The sequence below is a fragment of the Cololabis saira genome, chromosome 16 (genome assembly GCF_033807715.1).
Source record: "Cololabis saira isolate AMF1-May2022 chromosome 16, fColSai1.1, whole genome shotgun sequence".
Taxonomy (NCBI): domain Eukaryota; kingdom Metazoa; phylum Chordata; class Actinopteri; order Beloniformes; family Belonidae; genus Cololabis; species Cololabis saira.
The window spans coordinates 13,499,770-13,520,508 of record NC_084602.1 but is presented as its reverse complement, the minus strand read 5'-3'; the positions used below and the strand labels follow the sequence as shown (position 1 = coordinate 13,520,508).

At 41.5% G+C, this 20,739-nt stretch overlaps 2 protein-coding genes across 3 annotated transcripts in view; both read left to right on the top strand.

Annotated features, from left to right (window-relative positions):
• Positions 1 to 8,741, top strand: part of hs6st1a (heparan sulfate 6-O-sulfotransferase 1a) — a 68,709-nt gene extending 59,968 nt beyond the window's left edge. Inside the window, exons 3-4 of the mRNA XM_061742863.1 lie at positions 1,100 to 1,348; positions 4,734 to 8,741. Coding sequence (XP_061598847.1) covers positions 1,100 to 1,348; positions 4,734 to 5,054 — 570 coding nt within the window. The 3' untranslated portion in view covers positions 5,055 to 8,741. The remainder of the gene's footprint in view (positions 1 to 1,099; positions 1,349 to 4,733) is intronic.
• A 10,334-nt stretch (positions 8,742 to 19,075) lies between these two features.
• Positions 19,076 to 20,739, top strand: part of uggt1 (UDP-glucose glycoprotein glucosyltransferase 1) — a 33,897-nt gene continuing 32,233 nt past the window's right edge. For both annotated transcript variants that reach the window (XM_061744063.1, XM_061744062.1), the window contains exon 1: positions 19,076 to 19,131. In XM_061744063.1, coding sequence (XP_061600047.1) covers positions 19,098 to 19,131 — 34 coding nt within the window. In that variant the 5' untranslated portion in view covers positions 19,076 to 19,097. The remainder of the gene's footprint in view (positions 19,132 to 20,739) is intronic.

Below are 20,739 nucleotides of genomic sequence, written 5' to 3'. Positions count from 1 at the left end.
TTAGACCATTAAGAGGAGATTAGAGATTTAGAGATCAAGGCTGCAACACTTTTCTCCTTTTTCATTCTTCATTTTTTTTTACTTCAGAATTGAACCAATGTATTTAAAGTCGTCTAAAAGACTTTGGACTGCATTTCTACCAGAAAGCTGTGATTTTGGGATATTTTGATTAGGGCTGGGGATCGATTCAAATGTCAAGAATTGATTCGATTCCGATTCTTAAGATTCAGAATCGATTATCAAGATTTCATTCGATCCGATTCGATCCGATATTGATTTGGGTTAGTGTTATTAAAACTGTTTTTTGAGCTGTTGCATGAATTATATGACTGTAGTTATGCAAAATATTACTACTAGTATTATATTGCGATTAAACGGCAAGTATTGGCAGCAAATGATGCTGTAAGGACCAATCAGCTCCCAGAATGCTGATAGAACTGCTTTAAGAAACATCATGTGGGTCAGAATTACCAAAAAGACCCAGGGAGGAAACAGAGACGGATGAAATCGGTTTTAATTTTTCCCACATTCCGTTTTTATTTGTTCCATTTTCGGTCTATTTTGGTTTTACATTTTTGAGCATTTGGTTTTTAGCATTTTTGCAAATGTAACCCCAAGACAGTATATAAAGTAATGAAATATAGACAATTTATGCAATTATAACCTAACACTTTAATGTTTTTATACCTTTAAACATATTTAAAGGCAAAAACATGGCACCAGTTATTCTCGTGTCCAACAAAACATTCCTTTTTTGGGGATAAACAAAAAAATAACCAAAAGTTGTAATGTAATGATGAAAAAAAAAAATACATAAATAAATAAAAGAGGAAGAAAAAAAATCGTTCTTTAGACATATGAATCTATTTTTAGGAATTAATATGAGAATCGATTTAGAATTGGGAAATCGATTTTTTTAACACAGGCCTAATTTTGATGCATAGACTAGGACTAAATGCCTGTCTTCCTTCTCCCTCGTCAGGATTTCTGGAAGTTTCTACATTTATTAAACCGAGTAATTAATCCACTAATAAAGAAGATGGCTCGATAATGAAAACGTCTGGTCGGTGTTTGTTAATATTTGGTTCCTTGTCCGCAGGTGCGTATGCTGGCAGACCTGAGCCTCGTCGGCTGCTACAACATGTCCACGGTGCCAGAGAAGAAGAGGTCCCAGCTCCTGCTGGAGTCGGCCAAGAAGAACCTGCGAGACATGGCCTTCTTCGGTCTGACCGAGTACCAGAGGAAAACCCAATTCCTCTTTGAGAGAACCTTCAGGCTGCGCTTCATCAGGCCCTTCATGCAGTACAACAACACCCGCGCCGCAGGGGTGGACCTGGACAACACTACGGTCCGTGCACAAATACACACACAAACGGTGCAGACGTAAGAGGCAGGCAGCAGCAGATATATCCTCTGCTTGATATGAGGAGGCTTGTACTGACTATTACCGTTACAGGTCAGGGAGGAACACATTTGTACTCATTTATTTGCCAGCTTTAATAACAGGTGTCCATAAAATGATCAGGGAGCCTGCACTGTAAGATTATTCTGGGCTTTTGCAGACGGGCAGTGGAGCGAACAGAGCTGCTCATGTACCTGTGCAGAGAGACTGACAGTGTTTCCGTCCTCCTCCCAGTACACTGACTTTGTGGAAAAGGAAGCCACGGCACCAAAAAACAACTAAATCAGAGGCTTCAAAGTCAGGAAGGACATTTTATCAACTGTGTACAATTTACTCATCGAATCAGCACTCGCCTTCAGTCGTGGTTCAGCTTCACCTCTGCTGGGAATAAATCAAAACCTCCCCGGATCATTAATCAAGCAAGTGAAATAACTGGGGAAACCTAGAGTCAATTATCAGCAGTCCATACTGGGGCGGTGAAAAGGAAAGCCAGTTATATCGCAGCGGATCACCTGCACAGACCTTTGCTGCTGTTACTGACCGGAACGCCTAAAACTGCTCACGAAACAAAAATGATCTCAAATTCTGTACTCCCACTTGAGTGGGAGAGGCCAGTCAGTTTTATTCTGTTCATATTTCACTTTCTTTTTTTCCTCAAAAATGCCTCTTTCTCTTTTAGTGGCGTGGGTCCGGTTGTTGGTGCTGCACGCTCAGCCACGGCCAAAACGCTTTTCTGTCACGGCAGACAAAGTTCTCTGAACCCAAATCTGAATTTTAAGAGACGCTCAACACCTTTTTGAAAGGAAAAATTTCAAAAAAAGAATCCTAGCTCGTGGGATAAAACAGTCAAATGAGAGCAGGAAGACGCGGAGAGTAAACACTCTGGTCTTTTATTGCTGTGAAATGACTTGGGATGACTGTATCGGTTTAAAAGACAGCAGCTTCAAAAATGTTCTTCACACTTTGATTGGTCCAGTGTGGGAGTTCTTAAGCTCAATTTCCTACACACACACACACGCATGCACGCACACACACACACACACCAAACCTCCAGGGCACAGCAGACTGGTGATTTATACATCAAACCCAGTCAGTCGCTTGGAGAGAAAAATAAAATGCTCTGTTGCCAGACATTTTAAAACATGGACCAATGGTTTTTATCCCAGAAAGAGAGAATTTCCACACTGTGAAGGGTGCGAGGCGTGTGGGGAGTCCGCGAGTGTTGAGATATATACTTTACTCTCCTGTCTGCGGTCCTGCTCTGCGTGGCTTAAAGATCCCTGTGTTTTCTGTCACGTCGGCTGCTCTCCGGTAGACGAAGAAGTGCTGATGGCCCGAGCTGAGCGCTGCACTCCTGGCTGATCAAAATCCTTTCTTAACATCGATGCAACCTGCTGCTTCCCTCCGTCGTCACACACATTGTTTAGAATCGACATCCAGCACACCACTTAGAGATTTCAAAGGGATTCTTCTTAATTAAACACACACACACACACACACACGCACCCCTCTTCTTCATATTGGATCCACAAGCAGCCGCTGATGCGTCGCACTAAAGCCCATCACACTAGCTGATATGAAACGTCTTCCTTTGTCTCTGCGTTGCTCATGCAGGCTCTTTCAGTTTCATCTCTCTGTGACCTCGGCGATATGTTTTTGTTTTTGCCTTCCACTAGGGCTGGGCGATATGGCCTTTTATTAATATCTCAATATTTTTAGACCATGTCACGATATATATCTCGATATTTTGCCTTAGCCTTGAATTAACACTTTGATGCATACAATCACACCACTATGATGATTTTATATGTCTACATTAAAACATTCTTGTTCATACTGCATTAATATATGCTAATTTTAAACTTTCATGCAAAAAGGGGGAAATCAGAACTTAGTCAAACGCACGTGACTGACTATGTAAGTAGGTGTGCTTGTTTTATGTCTCTGAGAAGGAGAGACGAGACGAGAAAGAGTGAGAAAAGTCTGTAATTTAATGCCCACGGCTAAAAGCAAACGCATGACAATGTATACTCGAATATTCACGATATAGTCATTTTGTACATCGTGCAGAGTAGAAGCCGCGATACATTGAGTATATTCGATATATTGCCAAGCCCTACCTTCCAGTCCTCCTGGACAAGCAGTTTTATTTTTTTTAGTTCCATGAGCAGGATTTCCTCACAAACTTAATGTTCAACCTTAAAACAGCAGTGAACAAAATGTACTTTTTTAAAAAAAGATACACTAGCGTCTTGGTGGTGTTTCCCTGAAAGCCTGATCAGGCCGTCTTGTCTTCTGATCTGTGCTCGTCGAGCATTTGAGCCTCTGTTGTGCAATAAAAAGCGTACAGGCTTACAGATGCGGTTCACTGATAAAACTGCGTTCGTCGGTCCACATGGCTCTGGTTTTCCTGAGCGACAGAGATCTGAAGCTGATTGAAGGGTTTGGAGTTATTTTGGTTTTTTACTCTAGTCGTTACATGCTTGTGTTATCTGGACCAGTCACAGAGAGTTCCCTCGGCGGTAGTAGAACGTTACCCCGGCCAGCCATCATGACTCTTTTTTTATTCTCTGAATCGCTCTGGATGGAGGGAGGGGTAGTGCTAATGTGGAGAAGCTCCGGTCGCTGTTGGATAGGCATGCAGCCAATAAAAGAAACAAAAGATAAGACACAGAAACAATGATCAGCAGTGGTTTATTGTAGGGCTGGGTATCGATTCAAATGTCAAGAATCGATTCGATTCCGATTCTTAATATTCAGAATCGATTATCATGATTCGATCCGATTCGATATTGGTTTGGCTTAGTGTTATTTGAAATGTTTTTTGAGCTGTTGCATGAATTATATGACTGTAAAATAACTAGTGAAATAATAATTTCACAATAATTATTGTGAAATAACTAAGAAATAAGTAACTCAAACAGGCCTTTCAATATCCATTTAAAATGCAAAAAAGAAATAAATTGCAACAGTTCATGCAGTAAACAAATCATTTTAGCTTATCTAATTTATTCTGTCACCACGCACACATATTGCCATGAAGCACCTGGCATTTTTCAGAAGTGTCATGACAAACTGTGTGTCCGACTACTGGGATTAAAGTTCACCTGGCGAAAATGATGGAGAAAAAAAAAGAAAAGAAAAAATCGATCTTTAGACGTAAGAATCGATTTTTAGGAATTAATATGAGAATCGATTTAGAATCGGAAAATCGATTTATTCAACACAGGCCTGGTTTATTGCTTTTGGTCCTCTTCTCGTCCTCAGTCAGCTCTTGCTGTAATTCCCGTTCAGTTCAAACTAACACCCCCTTTTTCTCCGTCCACGACAGGTCCAGCGCATAGAGGAGCTGAACGAGCTGGACATGGAGCTGTACGACTACGCCAAGGACCTGTTCCAGCAGCGCTACCAGTACACCCGGCAGCAGGAGAGGCGGCAGCAGCGCATCAAGAACCACATGCAGCAGAACCACCAGAGCCTGGGGATCAGCCTGTGGCCCTCCGGCAGCCGGCAGAGCTCGGCACCGACACTGGAGGACAGCGAGGGGGAGCGGGAAGAGCGGGAAGAAGGTGAAGAGGGAGGCAGAACGGAAGAGACGGGCAGCAGACTCCCCACTGAGGACTACATGAACCAGATCATTAATCGCTGGTAGCAACAGAATGAGAACAAACAGACATGCATATGTAATGTGAAGTAAATACACATATAAATATATATATATAAACACACACACACACACACTTACACCCATAGAGTTGCAACTACTTCAGAGACCTAAACGACTGAAAAACTGGTTTGTCCAGTGAGTTTTTGCAGCGGGACTTTGGAATGTCAGTGGGTTGCTATGGCAACGTGAGCCTGGTCAACTGCATCAGCTCTCGTGATTAACCGTTTGCCCTGTTGGTACTGGCACCTGCTTGCCCTTTCCCCTCCGCATTTCTGTGTCTCTCCCATCATCATTACTTCATAAGCAGAGGAGAGATCATTTTTAAGAGTTGCTGACGTCCAACTCTCCCAACCAACTGTCCCTCCTCCTCCTCCGTCTCCTCCTCCTCCTGCAGCAGTCCTCACCTCCTCTGCAGCCTGATGTGGAGCATGGCAAAATGAAATTAAGTCTGTGAATTCCCCTTTTACCGTTGCAAAAAGACACAGTGTGCATCCAGGATGCTCCGATTTCAAAGAAACTGGGAAAAAGCTACTGACAGCTGCACTGAACAAAGAAGTACGTACGAGACCTGGGAAAGGACAGGGAGAAGAGTTGGACTCTGTCGCAAAAGGAAAAGCTTACATAAATCAGCCATTTCACCCACGAACGTGCTTTGGTCCTGAAATGGTCTCATTTTAATTGTTGACGATGATTTCATTTGTATGTTCCTTTTTTTATGTTTATGCTTTGTTCAAAGCAGAATTGTAATAACACTGAGACCAACATTGCTGCCTAAAAAAAAAAAGTGATTCCTTTTATTTCTTTATTTTTAATTGTTTTATAAGTCAAAAGCTAAAGGATTAGATTGACGAACAATGGACCATAGCCATTATTGAAGCCTTGCTTCTTGGGGAAGGGGGGTGGGGGTGGGGGGGGCTTGTTGCCTGTTTTTTCTGTTAAAAGGTTCCCAAAGCTCCTGTCACTTAAGTCCATTATTTCTCCTGTTTTTTTGGGGGGGGGGTCAGTCGTACAGAGAATGGAGCCCAGTTACAGAGTCTCACATAGGTGCGTAGAAAGCACAAGCGGGGAGGCGGGCAGAAAGCGAGTCTGCAGTAGGTTGTTGCCAGGAACCATGCAGCATGAGCGGCGAGCGCTCTGGAAGCCTTAACTCAGACAAATGCTTGGGATGGGAGCCGTGCAACTACCGGTCACCATGGCAATGTGAGCTCTTAATGCAGTGGGTGGCATTTTTAGCTTCTCTCTCTTTCTTTTTTTTTTTTTTTTGTGACTGTGTTGTAAAAGCGGCGATCATATACACTTCCTGGCTTTTTAAAGGGCATGCCGGTGACCGGTAGTTTGTTAAATGTCATTTTGGAAACTTTTTTTTTTTTTTTTCCACCCTTTGTTCCACCCAGATGAATGGACGGGCGCGGAAGCTGTGCCTCTTTGTACCGGGATCATACTCAACATAAATATCGTCAGATATTCAGTCTGCATTATACTACAGTGATTTCTCTGACTACTTGTGAGTGTGTGTTGGGGAGCGTGTGTCCGCGTGAGTGAGTGTGTAAATAGTACGTACGGTGTGGCTTTGACTGGTGTGTGTGCGTGTGTGTATGCTTTTGTAAATAGTGTGTGACTGACGGAGGATGTCTGAGTTTGAGTGGCTGGTTTCATGACCAATTATTTTGCCTTTTTTGTTTTTTATTGATGGAGGGCGGCACGACAAAGTTCCTCCGACAACTTGGCACAGCAGTATGACCATCACAGTGATGCAAGCCAATAATATATACCAATGTCCGACTCTTAACCCTTTTTTTATCTCCATTTTCTCGTCTCCTTCCCATGACACGACTAAATACCCAAACTATATCACTACATTTAAAATCATGATTTACATTCTTAAAAGTCTAGTGGGCTCCATTTATGACCTGGTCTTGCAGCTTTTTGATTAGGTCATGTATCCCTCCAAATGCAAAGCTTACACGAGAGTAAAACAAACATGGTGTTTTTAATCCAGCCGCCGGTCACGTCTTCAAAGGTATTTTTTATTATCCCGCAGGGGTCGGCTTATTTACCTGGATGGATAAATGTTTGTGCAGGGCAAAGCTAATCTCTGCATGCTGCGCCAGCTGTCGACAAAGCAAAGGGCAGATGGTCTCCCCCTAAGTGAACCTTTTTATTGTTTTATAGAGGAAGTCTGATGGCAAAATGAGTCTCAAAAAAAAAAAAAAAAGGTACAAATTTGACTTTTACCACAAGATTTGCATTGGAAACAAACCATAGTAGTGCTGAGAATGATAATGTCACAGATGTGGTTTAACCACATAACAGCTGTTTGTCTACTCGAGGTAACAATTGTTTTTATTTCATTTTTGTCCCTATTCGGCCTAATGATTGTCAGATTGCAACATGACCCTTGTTAGCTGAATGCGTTGTACAAATTATATAAGTAATCAATATATTGCCAAATGCTTTTAATGAATATTGCAGATGTTGCAGTGTTTATTCTGTTTTTAGACTGTATTCACAGACTGAGAATAATAACAATTATATGTTTCTAAAGCAAAAGTTGGGTTTTCTTTTTCCACTCTTGTTTCATGCGTTCCTCGCAGATGTCATAATCTAAATAAAATGGGATGCAATAAGGGATTTGAGAGGATTCGAGCTCAACACGGGAGTTGATTTGGATTAAAATCCATGACTCCTTCACCAAACAGAGCAATAAGAAGAGTGAAACGGCAACAAAGCGGAGAAGAGAAAGTGAAAGTGGGACGGGAAGGGGACGCGCCACACAAGTCTAATTTAAAGTGAATGTAGCCCGGGTTCAATGTCATCAGATGATGCATGCAGGCAACCTACTTTCTCAGAAAACATATTGCATCCTGTTGTTAATATCCTTTTGAAGTCTTAGCAATGTGGGAGCCCAACTTTTTTTTCTCTTTTTTTTTTTTCGCTGTTAAATTTCAGCTAATCACACTGGATCTTTCAGTTGTGATCACCTCCTTTAAATCAGGAGTGATTCATGATGGGAAGGAAAGGAAAAACAAGGGTGGAGATGAAAGATGCTGAGACTCATTCAGTGTAGCAGCAAAGCAATAGGAGCAAAGAAATGGATGTCAGAAGAGAAATCTTCATTTCTCATTTTGCATCAGCTTCTCCATCATTTGTATTTATTTTATTTTATTTTTAAACTGAGGACTTAACAGCTTCACTTTGAGAGTCAGACTTAATGTCATCTGTGTTTAGCGCGTGGCTCTGCATCTCTGGTTGCAGATCGAAAAGGAAAACCATCTTCTCTCCATCCCTGGAGCATTTCAGTTTTCAACATTCCAGTTTCAGGTGATAATCGGACTTAAAGCGGACCTCAAAAATACTCACGGTACCGTTTACTGATGTGATTCCAGAAGCTGAAGCTGTGGTATATGCTCATATTTTATTTCATGGCTATGTATATCCAATGTCTTAACAGCATTTCCTTTTGTGACCGTGAAGAAACCCAGGCGTCGCTAGCATCGCCCCTTTTTCAAAGATGTTAACGGGTGTGGTAGAGAGACGTGTTTTTGTTTTTTTTTGTTGAATCTGTGTGCATTCTGTCTCGGCTTTCTCCTGTATGCATCTTTCTGGGTTTGTTTCCTATGATTGCAAAAATGAATCATCAAACCAACAATTAAAATATTTCATTTTTACGAACCCAACTGTGTCATGGTTGTTGATGCCTCTCGTCTGTAATGATTACTTCTCTCGAAGACGGAGATTAAATGTGACGTGCTGAACTTGTAAACCAGACACGTATTCATTAAAGACACACTCGCTGATTGTTTTGACAACTGGTGTGGAGGCTTTGCCCCCTCAGGTTTCTGCACTTCCGTTTTGCAGGCCAATCTGTAACTCGAGGACATTTTTTCCGCCGCTCGCCCACACGGACCGCAGCACCATGACCCCATAAAGCAGCCCGTTCCCCTTCTAATGACAACTACAGTCCTGTCAACAGTGATGTACCGCCTAATTCAATCTGCAGGCAATCTTGGGCCTGCAGAACACACTGATGTTCGCACAAATTTGCTTCCTCCTCGACATCAGTGAGCTGATGTGAACATAATTCCCCGTCCTTGGATGCAAAAGGAACCCTGTCTCATCAAGGCGCCGGCCCCTTCAACTCTGACCTCCTCAGGGCAGGGCAAGAAATAATTTGCCTGGACAGCGATATCTAGAGGCAAGATGAAGACGGGCAGAGGAGTGTAACGAGATAAGAAATCAGAGAGTCTTTGTGCAGGGCAGAAAGAAGGAGAGGAGAGTGGTTTTGTGTCTGACACACGAACAGGGAGCGAGAGGAGAAAAGAGGGTTGCAGGCGAGAAAAAAGAGAGAGCTGTTCAGCTTCTCTGGCAGCTGGTAAACGGCGTATTAGACTGAACGCACTCTTTAATCCTCCTCATGGCTCGGGGTTGCTGTCATTTCAAGAGCAACTGAACTTCACCAACAATAATGGCTGAGCTACTGCAGAGGGCTCGACAGCTTTTGTCGCGCTGCGCATGTGAGCGTTTGAGAGAGAAAATCCTGCGTTTTGCTCTTGCAGTGGGAATCCGGGGTCTGGGCACGGGGCTCTGGCTGTCGTTCATTATTAACGGGTCATGTTGGCCGCAGCTCCTCATTTCTGGTCCCCTGCTGGTTTCATGCAAACAAAGGAAGCCCCTGGCATCATTATTGCTTATTTTCAGCTCGGAGCTCTGCAGATAAGGTCATACTCTGTGTCTCTGCGACATGCATCAGAGACCGGCTTTTGTAGTTCTGCAGGATTGCCTTGTTGGCGCAGGCATCAATCGGCCCTTTGTCTCCGGGTTGAGTCGCGTCCAGCGGACGGCATGGCTTAGAACTTCATCGTCAAATACACAAAAGAGAATACATTTTCATCCACAAACCATTTGCAGAGTCTCAATGCTCAGTTTTGTCATTTGATAAACGCAGAGGGCAACGTGAGAGTGTATCCCAGTGCAGGAGAGCACATTTTTTACTTCTGCAAAACAATAAATAGGATTATAATGGACATCTGGGGCTGTTATCTGACCTTCCACTCGGGGGTTCGGCTAATCTCCCAGGTCAACAGCAAATCATATCGAGTGATAAGACAGAAAGGAACGCAGGAATGCAGCCTCCCAGGCTGTAGTTGGCCAACTAACACCAGTGGGAGTGCAATTCGAGGAATCCCCCAATCCTATTACGGTCTGAAATGTGTGTTTATTATGTCTGTGTGTGTGTGTGTGTGAGCATGTGAAGCCATGAGCCAGGATTTCATAAGAGCCTCGATCTGCTGCTAACTTATTAACTTAAACATAAATGCTGATGGTGGGAAAATATGCAGAGGGATGCAAACCAAACAGGAATCTACAGATGTCAAAGGGCTTGTTTACTGTCTTTTAACAATAACTCAACATACTGCAGGGCACAAAGACAAGACTCATTTTAATTTTTATAAAAGCATGTGTTTATTTGTGCGTGTGGACGTGCTTAGCAAAAACCGCCGGCCTCACCAGCTGTGTTTGGACTCGAGTTCAGACCATGCAGCTGTTTGGTTGCTGTATGTAGTGAATTAGCTTCATGCAAGAGACCCCGGCTGACCCCCATTACACAGCCAGGGACACATTTAATTAGCAGCAACTCACGTGAAACGACAAAATGTATTAATATTAATGGAGGTTTAATTGAGGTCGTTTCGGTCCCCCGTCGAGGCTTTCAACCTCTAAAACGGCTGATGTGTGATAGCGTGAGGGGAAGGGACCCGCAGACCGGGTTTGCCATTTCATGTGCGACCCGGGAGAAGATGAAAACCACCTCTCATAATTCATCTGAAGATGTCACCTTCTTGACAGATGAAAAGGCGCTGTGGGCAGCACGCGCGTGAGTGTCGCAGGTTTGGTTATACGTGTGAGGACCCTTTCATCAGGGCGCTTTGGCCTGGCTTCACAGAAATACAACTGCTTTTCACTTTAGATTATGTGTGGGAGATATCCACACTAACACGTCAAAAGTGAAGGTCAACTCCGGCAGCTTAATTAATATTGCCGCTTTTTATACAATGTTAAATCAAACCTTGGAAGTGCTCCCTTTGGAGGATCAGCTGTCCGTTTTAATTTAGGCTGCAGGGGTAGTAAATGAAAAATCAAGAGCTGTGTCTCTGCACCCTTGGACACTGCCTCCATACCTTTCATCTTCTTTTTTTTATCAAGACCACACAACAGCGAGACGGAGAACGTGTCACGTGTCAGAAGTTTTCTTCAAAGGAAGAAGGATTTTCAGAAAATAACATAAAACTCAGGACAAACATGAAGAAAATGGTCCTGGGTTGTCCTTGGTACGATACGATTACTGCATTACAAATACATTTAACAAAAGGGAGTTTTCTGGTTTTGAATGAAGGAGTTATTTCCCATGGATATTACACTTTGCAGACAGAAAACTTTTTTTTTATTTTTGTGTAGCTGCTTCACAGATGAGTGCAAATTCAACCCATATGGATCCTTGCTGCACCCAGGCACTGCAGTCCCGCATTTACCGACTCCTCTCTGTCACTAAGATACAATTTTCATGATCAAAGTTTAAAGCTTTGTTCTGTGTGGATCAAAGACAATACATACATCACTGTATGCTCTGTGCTTCTTTTTGACATTATTACTTTCTAACCATGCACATGTATTTCCGTGGTCCTTGGTCTATTAGAAGTGATGACATGCAACAGTTTTTATTTCTTTCAGTTCTCAGTGTTAGTTTGAGTCATAACAGCCTGAAAGAAAAATAGGTCAAACGTAAAAACTAGATTCAAAATTGCTATTTGCTCTTTCCCAAATATGCAAAATAAAAAAAATGTGGGACCTTTTGAAATGATTGGAAGTTTAACTGCATTTCATTCTTCTTCTTGTGGATTTTTCCTCTTTTTCTTTGTCCTTGAAGACATTTGAACTCTCATCCAAAATGCGTCTTCACTTCCAACTGATTGACTGGTGAGGAGTTGTGACTGATCAAACTATGCGGCTGGTTGTCTGTCTGTTGCAGTGGGACTTTCCCAGTTGCCTGCTGTTTTATTTAATTTTAGTTAAACCACTACCTCTCTGAGTCTGGGTATCAACGTGAAGTGCAAAGTAGTACATTTCTACCTCAAGAACAGTTCAGTTTTCATGCTTTTTCACATGGGCACTAATTTTCAGGAACTAAAACATTCCTCTAGACAATGTTTGTTTCTGTGTCCTCTGCGGTCTTACGGCCCATAAGGACATCGTAAACAAGTCCTCTGCAGTTCAGTACTCCTATGACGGCAACGCCAGGATACGGTGCTGACGGAGAGCAGTGAGGCCGCATTGGATGAATTACAGCTGAGCTTGTAAAGTGTTTACTCAAAATCTGACTGGGAACACAGGTTTTTCACCACAAGATTTGCAGACGTTTATTTATGCTTCACAGTGTTACACTGTTGAGAATGTTTTTTTTACTCTATTTTCTTTCCCATTATAAGTGACAAAAGCTGTACAGTCATCAGCCCCATAGGCCACTCTTTCCTCCTTTATCCTAATATTTAGGATTTTTAAACATCCATCCATCCCTTAACTTCCTCTTATCTGAGTTGGGGTGACGGAGCAGCAGCCAAAGAGGCCCAGATCTCCCTCTCCACAGCCACCTCCTCCAGCTCCTTCGAGTAGAGGCGAGGCATTTCCTAGCCAGGCAAAAAATACATTCTTCTCACCAGTAAGTTTTGGTCTGCCCCAGGGCCTCCACCCTGCTGGACATGCCTAAAACACCTAGCTAGGAAGGAGTCCAGGAGGCATCCTAACCAGATGCTCTCAATGTGGAGGATCAGTGACTGAAATCCCTTAATTCTCACCTCACCTCTCCTGACCATAGGTGAGGGTTTGAACATACAGGACTGTCTCAGAAAATTAGAATATCGTGATAAAGTCCTTTATTTTCTGTAATCCAAAAATGTCATACATTCTGGATTCATTAAGAATCAACTGAAATATTGCAAGCCTTTTATTATTTTAATATTGCTGATCATGGCATACAGTTTAAGAAAACTCAAATATCCTGTCTCAAAAAATTAGAATATTCTGGGAATCTTAATCTTAAACTGTAAGCCATAATCAGCAATATTAAAATAATAAAAAGGCTTGCAATATTTCAGTTGAGTTGTAATGAATCCAGAATGTATGACATTTTTGTTTTTTTAATTGCATTACAGAAAATAAAGAACTTTATCACAATATTCTAATTTTCTGAGACAGTCCTGTAGATTGGCAGGTGAACAGAGCCTTTTCTTTTTGCATTGCTGCAAATGTCACGTGGATCCACCACCTGTCAATCTCCCGCTCCATTCTTCCCTCACTCGTGAACAAGATAACAGGATACTTGAACTCCTCCATTTGAGACAGCTCGTCATCCTTAACCCGAAGAGGATATTCCACCTGTTTCCAACTAAGAGCCATAGTTCCATATTAGGAAGTGCTGACCCTCATCCCTGCGGTTTCACACTTCCAAGGTTCCAAGGAACTGTTCCAAGGAAAGCTGAAGATTTCAACTTAATGAAGCCAACAGGATCCCAAATGAACGCAAAACTCAACACATGCACTCAACCACTGCACTCACACATTGCAGTTCTGTTTTTATTGGCTCCTCGCTTTCATTACAATAAAATGTGTTCTGTGTGGATCAGAGACTATACATACATCAATATATGCTGTCTACTTCTTTTTGACATGATAAAAGGCATCAATTTGTCTTTTAAACCATGCACGTGTATTTTCATATTCTCAGTAGTTCCAGATCTGTTAGAACTGATAATATGCAACAGCTTTTATTTCGTTCAATTCTCAGTGTTAAGTTATGATTAAACCATCACAACCTGAAAGAAAAATAATAAAAAAGGGTTGCTGCTTTTGACTTGAACTGATTAAACTGTACAGCTGGCCATCCATCAGCTGCAGGGGAAGTTTTCCAGTTGTTTCCAGCTGTTTTATGTGTTTATTTTAATTTCACCATCACCTCTAACTAACTCCTCCATTTGAGACAGCGCCTCAGCCCAAACCCGAGGGTGCCGTTCCGCCCTCTTCCATCTCAGAACCATAGTCTGAGATTTTGAGGTGCTGATTCTCGCCCCTGCTGTTTCACAGTTGGTTGTGAACTGCGCCAAGGACAGCTGAAGCTTGCAACCTAATGAAGCCAAAGTGACCACTGCATGAGCAAAACGCAGGGCCAATCCTGGGGCTACTCTGCTACTCGGGTGTGCCTAAAAATACTTTCCATAATAGTTGGACAGTACCAGGGCCAGGGGGCACTCTGTACCACCCGAGCAACATCTGCTTCAGGGATTTCAGCAAAACAATACAAAACCCATACCACGGTTCGGTCTGGACAAAAAAAAAGAGAAAAAAGTCACACATATTGGCCCGGTTTCCCAGATCAGTTAAGTAGTTCTTAACAGCGAAAGACTTCTTTCAAACCATCTTCAGGAGCCTGTGAAAGAACTACTTAACTGTTAAGAACTACTTAACTGATCTGGGAAACCGGGCCATTATATCCTAAAGGCAGTACTCGAGTTGAGGGGGGATGAGGGGGGATGGGTCCCCCCTGAAATAAAAACGGTCAAAATCATCCCTCCTGTAAAACTGCCATCCCCCCTTTCCATCCCTTATGTCATTTAATCAATGAATGTGGTTTTACTGCTATTTCAACATTTAGAGTCAACACCAGAAAAATAACACCAGAAAAATAACTTATTTGACAATTTTCACCTGTTTCAAATAAATTTTCACTTGAAATAAGTAGGAAAATCTGCCAGTGGGACAAGATTTATCTTCTCATTACAAGCAAAAACATCTTGTTCCACTGGCAGATTTTTCTACTTATTTTAAGTGAAAATCTACTTGAAACAGGTGAAAATTGTTGTTTTTGTAGTGTATTGAGATGTATTTACTAAAATGAGACATTTTAACTAGAAATGAGACAAATATTCTTGTTAAGATTTTGAGTTTTTGCAGTGATCCATTTTACTTATCGTGTGAAGGACAGAGTCATATTGATAAGTTCAGAAAACTGTTTTTATTTCTGTGTTATTTCTGTGTTTCTGTTTTATTTCTGTGTTTTGATGTAAGAACAGTGGATATTTAAAGCTTACAGAAGGCTGCATTTAACTGCTGCTATGTCATTCCTGTAGTATTTCTGCAGGTGTTTTGGTCACTGCTATTATTTTATTTATAAGGTAATTCAGAATCACCAGTTAACCTGGTACCATTGTTTTTAGACTGAGGGAGGAGGCCATGTAGAAAGTGTTCAGTACACAGGCAGAACATGGAAGCTCCACACAGAAAGACCCCTGCTGGGATTTGAACCAGGAACTTTCTTACCGTGACGTTACAGGGCCAACCAACCACCATGTTACCTATTTGTATTATGCCAACAAAAATGAAAATAAAATAAAAAGTATATTACACTGTAGGTTTATTTCATTTTTCATTTTCATTTTATTCTTTATTTCATTCAAAAAATATAACAAACAATTCAATACAAATACAAATACAAATGTTCATAAATTGTGAATGAAAAGGGAGCAGAAAGAAGAAGAATCTCATCTAATCTGCCCCTTTTTCCAAGAAATAAATTCACAAATGACATAAATTACAAATTAAAAAAAAAACAACAACTAAGTAAATAAAAAAATAAAATAAAATTACTGCCGTCTATGGGTATGTTAATCAAACTTAACTAACATATTTCATTATATTTACTCAACATACAGGCTTTAATTGTTCTTTTGAATGTAATGTTTGATTTGGATTTTTTGTTTTCTTTATTCAGATTGTTCCATAAACTGATTCCTTTCACAGAAACACAACGTTCCATCAATTTTGTCCTGCATCTTGGTTTTTAAAAAATCTCTGTTCCTTTTAAGTTATACTTGATTTCTCTTTTTTCAAATCTTTTCTGAATGTTGATTGGTACAGTTTTTTTATGAGCTTTAAACATAATTTGCAGAATACTATAATCTACTAATTCATGAAATTTCAACAATTTTAACTGAAGGAATAATGGATTTGTTGGATCTCTATATCGTTTTCTACTGATTATTCTTTTATGAAAGCTGCACTTGTTTATGGGTAATTTGATATGACTCCTCCTTCAATCGCCACTTCATCATGGTGGTATGAAGTCATTTGGGTTTGCACGCCAACATGATTCCAGGAGCTTTATTCTCTGGGGAAAATGCCCTTAGAAAAGTCTCCTAAGGCAAATTTGTCCTGGGGAATGGGCCAGTTAAAGAACAACCCAGAGTTATATGAACATGGTAGATCAAGTTTAGCAGGGTCCCAGGCCTGTGGGAGGGACTTGTTTGTGGTCATCTGGTAGCCAGGGAAACGGGCTTTCACCCATGGGGGTCATGGATGAGGCATTGTGGACTAGGCGTGTTCTCGGCGGGGTGCTCTGGGAGTGTGGGGTACTAGGTCTGTTGTTACAAGCTATTCAGTAATTGTACAAACTGAGCAACAGATTTTGTCCAGATGCTCTAAAACTTCTATGTCCTTTTCAGCATTGATGGTGTCCTTCAAGTTATGTAAGCCGCCCACAGTACCAGAGAGGCAGACTTCTGAACTAGGCCCTGATAAAAACCTGGATGGCCAAACCGAGCCGCTCAATGGAAACGGGGCTCCTGTGGCTCACCCAGCTCACCGGGCCTGCCTCCACCTGTCAGTGCATCACCAGCTTCCTGAGCGACAGGAGGCAGCAGGTGAGGCTGGGGAGCATCACATCCAGCACCCGGACCATCAGCACTGGCGCCCCCCAGGGGTGCGTCCTCTCACCACTGCTCTTCTCCCTCTACTCCAACGACTGCACCTCAGGGGACTCTTCTGTGAAGCTCCTGAAGTAGCGGACGACACCACCGCCATCGGCCTGATCCGGGAGGGTGACGAGTCCGTGTACAGACAGGAGGTGGATCAGCTGGTCCACTGGTGCAGTCGGAACCACCTGGAGCTGAACCCGCTCAAGACGGTGGAGATGACAGTGGACTTCAGGAAAAACCCACCGCCACTCCCCCCCCTCACCATCCTCAACAGCACTGTCTCCACCACAGACTCCTTCAGGTTCCTGGGATCCACCATCTCCCGGGACCTGAAGTGGTCCACCCACATTAACTCTGTCAGGAAGAAGCTCAGCAGAGGTTGTACTTCCTGCGTCAACTCAGGAAGTTTAACCTCCACAGCAGCTGCTGATCACGTTCTACTCTTACTTACTCTTATTACTTTAATTAATCTTTTTGAGGGTAGGCAAATAATAAGCTTTGCTTCAGCCTACACCTTTTTCGGTCTAGATGGTATTTGTATATTGGAAATTTGTTGTAATGTTTTCTTTGAACAGTGTATTAGTTTTCTTGTTGTCATTTTTATTCTTTTTTTTTAGTGATGTCATGACCGAAATAAACTAAACTAAACTAAACTAAACTAAACTCTGCCATCATCCAGTCTGTTCTCTGCACGTCCATCACTCTCTGGTTCAGATCGGCCACCAAACTAGACAGGCACAGACTGCAACGGACAATCAGGTCTGCAGAGAGGATAACTGGGACTAACCTCCCATCTATCCAGGACCTGTACCGGTCCAGGACCAGGAAACTCCTGTCCTCTGGACGGCGCTACAGAGCACTGTACGCTAAAACCTCCAGACTCAAGGATAGTTTTTTCCCCCAAGCTGTTGCTCTGATGAACTCTCACAAATTAATTAATAGAGTCTCTGAGAAATCCATCAGCGTGCAATGACAACAACAATAATAACAGTAATTTAATGGCACTATCACGTGCTGTAACAATGCACCTTCCAACAATAATCATGTCTGCCTCATTCTGTTGCACCTGCTGCACCTTTCACTTTAAAAAAATTGTACATATGTTATTTTATCTAGAGCCATCATTACCATGTCTACCTCATACTGCTGCACGTTTCAGTTTTTTAAATTGTATATATGTTAATAAGTGCCACATTTGTTTATTTTACTGTTGCTATTTTTAAATCTGGGTACAGTGAGCGAAATAACCAGAGTCAAATTCCTTGTCGGGCAATGTTCAAACTTGGCCAATAAAGCTGATTCTGATTCTGTGATGGTCTGGTGGACCCCTGACCTCTGCCCAGAGACAGCTGGAATAGGCTAAAGCGGATCTCTCTGACCTTTAATAAGAATAAGTTGATAAGGCATGTATGGATTTATATTGAAAATATGTTGAAATATGTGTTATACTCTCGGGTTGGATGGTCTTCTCTGGCCACCCGAAGGCTCAGTCATTGGTATACTTTTATATAAGGCAATGCTTGGTCTGCTGCCTTCTTACATCTGCTCCTTGATTGTACAGAGAAGTCCTGGTTCTTACTTGCTACGTTCACAAGACTATACCTGTTGCTCTCTGTTCCTTGTGCCCGTACTGAACTGGGCAAAAGAGCCTTTGTTTATTCTGCTCCTTCAGCCTGGAACACATTACAATATGACTGGAGGCTAACAGAGTTAATTTCTCTGAGAAATTTTAAGTCTAAATTGAAAATACTTGAGGCCGACTCCATTACATGTACCTGTTTTTTTGTGATTTGCTTGCTTTTATTTTAATTGTATTTTACCTGTTGGTGTTTTCTGTCATTTATAACTGTGTGTTGTAATTGCTGCTGCCTATCTTGGCCAGGTCTCCCTTGGAAAAGAGGTTTTTAATCTCAATGGGATTTTCCTGGTAAAATAAAGGTTAAAAAAAAAATGTAAAAAGTAACTTTTGAAAAGTTTTTATTTTTTATTTTTTAGATGTAGTCTTGGCTGACTACAGTTGCTCCGTCTTTCCGTCTCTCTCCCTTTCTCTTTCGGTTATTTGATCACGTAATACTAGTTATATAACCGCAGTAATTTATTTAAACTGATGGGATTGTTTAAAACAGAATAAAAACCTAATAAAATGAATGAACTATTTAAAAACTGATATTTTTGAGCAGGCAGCGCCGCGGGCATGTATCCGGCTGCCAGGACCCCCACTCCGCGGATGATGGGGACAGGAAGCTACAGAGCCGGCTCCGGTGAGACAAACACATGCATTTAACACACAACACTCACACAACTGTAGTCCATGCTGTCTGAAATTATTTAATAAAGACTTCTATATCCACTGCCGTCTAGTAAAGGGAAACACATTAAAGCAGTTGGTTGTTTGTGTCGTGTGGGAGTGGTGAGCTAGGCTCGGAGCTTGTTAAACTGCCGGGATCTTCCCCTGTAATCAGCACATGTGTGGATGTGGTTAGTATTTAAACTACACAGATCAATACAGCGCTGCAGAGTTAGGACGAGCGTGTTTCAGCCATGGTTTCAGCGCTAACGGGAACAGCTGCGGAGCTCGTCATTGAATCAGCCGGAGGTAAAAGCTGCGTCCTGATTGGCCGGAGCAGCCACGCTCTCGCTGCTGATTGGCTGGTTTACTGAGACTGTGTTTACTAAGGAAGATCCTGCACATGTACAACATCTTTATGTGGAGACAGACTCCTGCTGGGTAAAATGTAAATTAAAAACATAATGCACTGATTAGTAGGTCGCATAAACCCATATTGTATTCCTAAAAGCACATTAATAAGGTATCTATCTATCTATCTATCTATCTATCTATCTATCTATCTATCTATCTATCTATCTATCTATCTATCTATCTATCTATCTATCTATCTATCTATTAGTGGTGGCCCACCACTGGTGGGGAAAAAAATCGATATTGCAATATATTTTTGCGCTCTCTGTCGCAATAAATAATCGATAAACTCACAGCAAATATTGATATTTTATTACAACACATAATGGATTTACGGGGTTGTCACCAAATTATTGTTCATGCACTTCAATTTGTCCAGCTGTACAATGTTTACATTTACAAGACTAGGAGGCAGTTAGGTTCTATACAAAATTAAGTTGCTTACTGACTTTTCAGTATTAGAAAAAAGCAGTGCACTGTCCTGGTTTATATAAAACATGTTATTAATGTTCATGCACTTTGATTTGTCCAGCTGTACAGTGTTTACATTTAGCCCAGGAGGCAGTGAGGCTCTATATAAATGCACTTTTTTGTACATTGTATGAAATTTTGACATTGGATAAATGCATAACTACAGATGTTTTCCTTTTTATGGGTATTTTTTCTTTTTCAGTCACATATATTGTGATATATCATTGATGAAATTTCTTACAATATATCAAATATCGTAGGTATCGTGATATTATCGTTATCGTGGGCCACATATCTATCTATCTATCTATCTATCTATCTATCTATCTATCTATCTATCTATCTATCTATCTATCTATCTATCTATCTATCTATCTATCTATCACAATCAGGTTTTATTGGCCAAGTTTGAACATGCCAGACATGGAATTTGACTCCGGTTATTATCGCTCATTGTACAGTAAATAGAAGAAAAAGTGAAAGGTGCAGCAGTATGAGGTAGACATGGTTAATGAAAGGTGCATTGTTACAGCATGTGATTGTGGTTATTATTCTATCTATCTATATCCATCCATCTATCATTAACAAGTACTTTTTTCGAGGGACTTTTGACTCACTTTGAATTTGTTTCCAAAAAGGTTGGAACAGGGTGATGTTTACCAGTATAGCATCCCTTCTTCTTGTAACTGCGACCTAT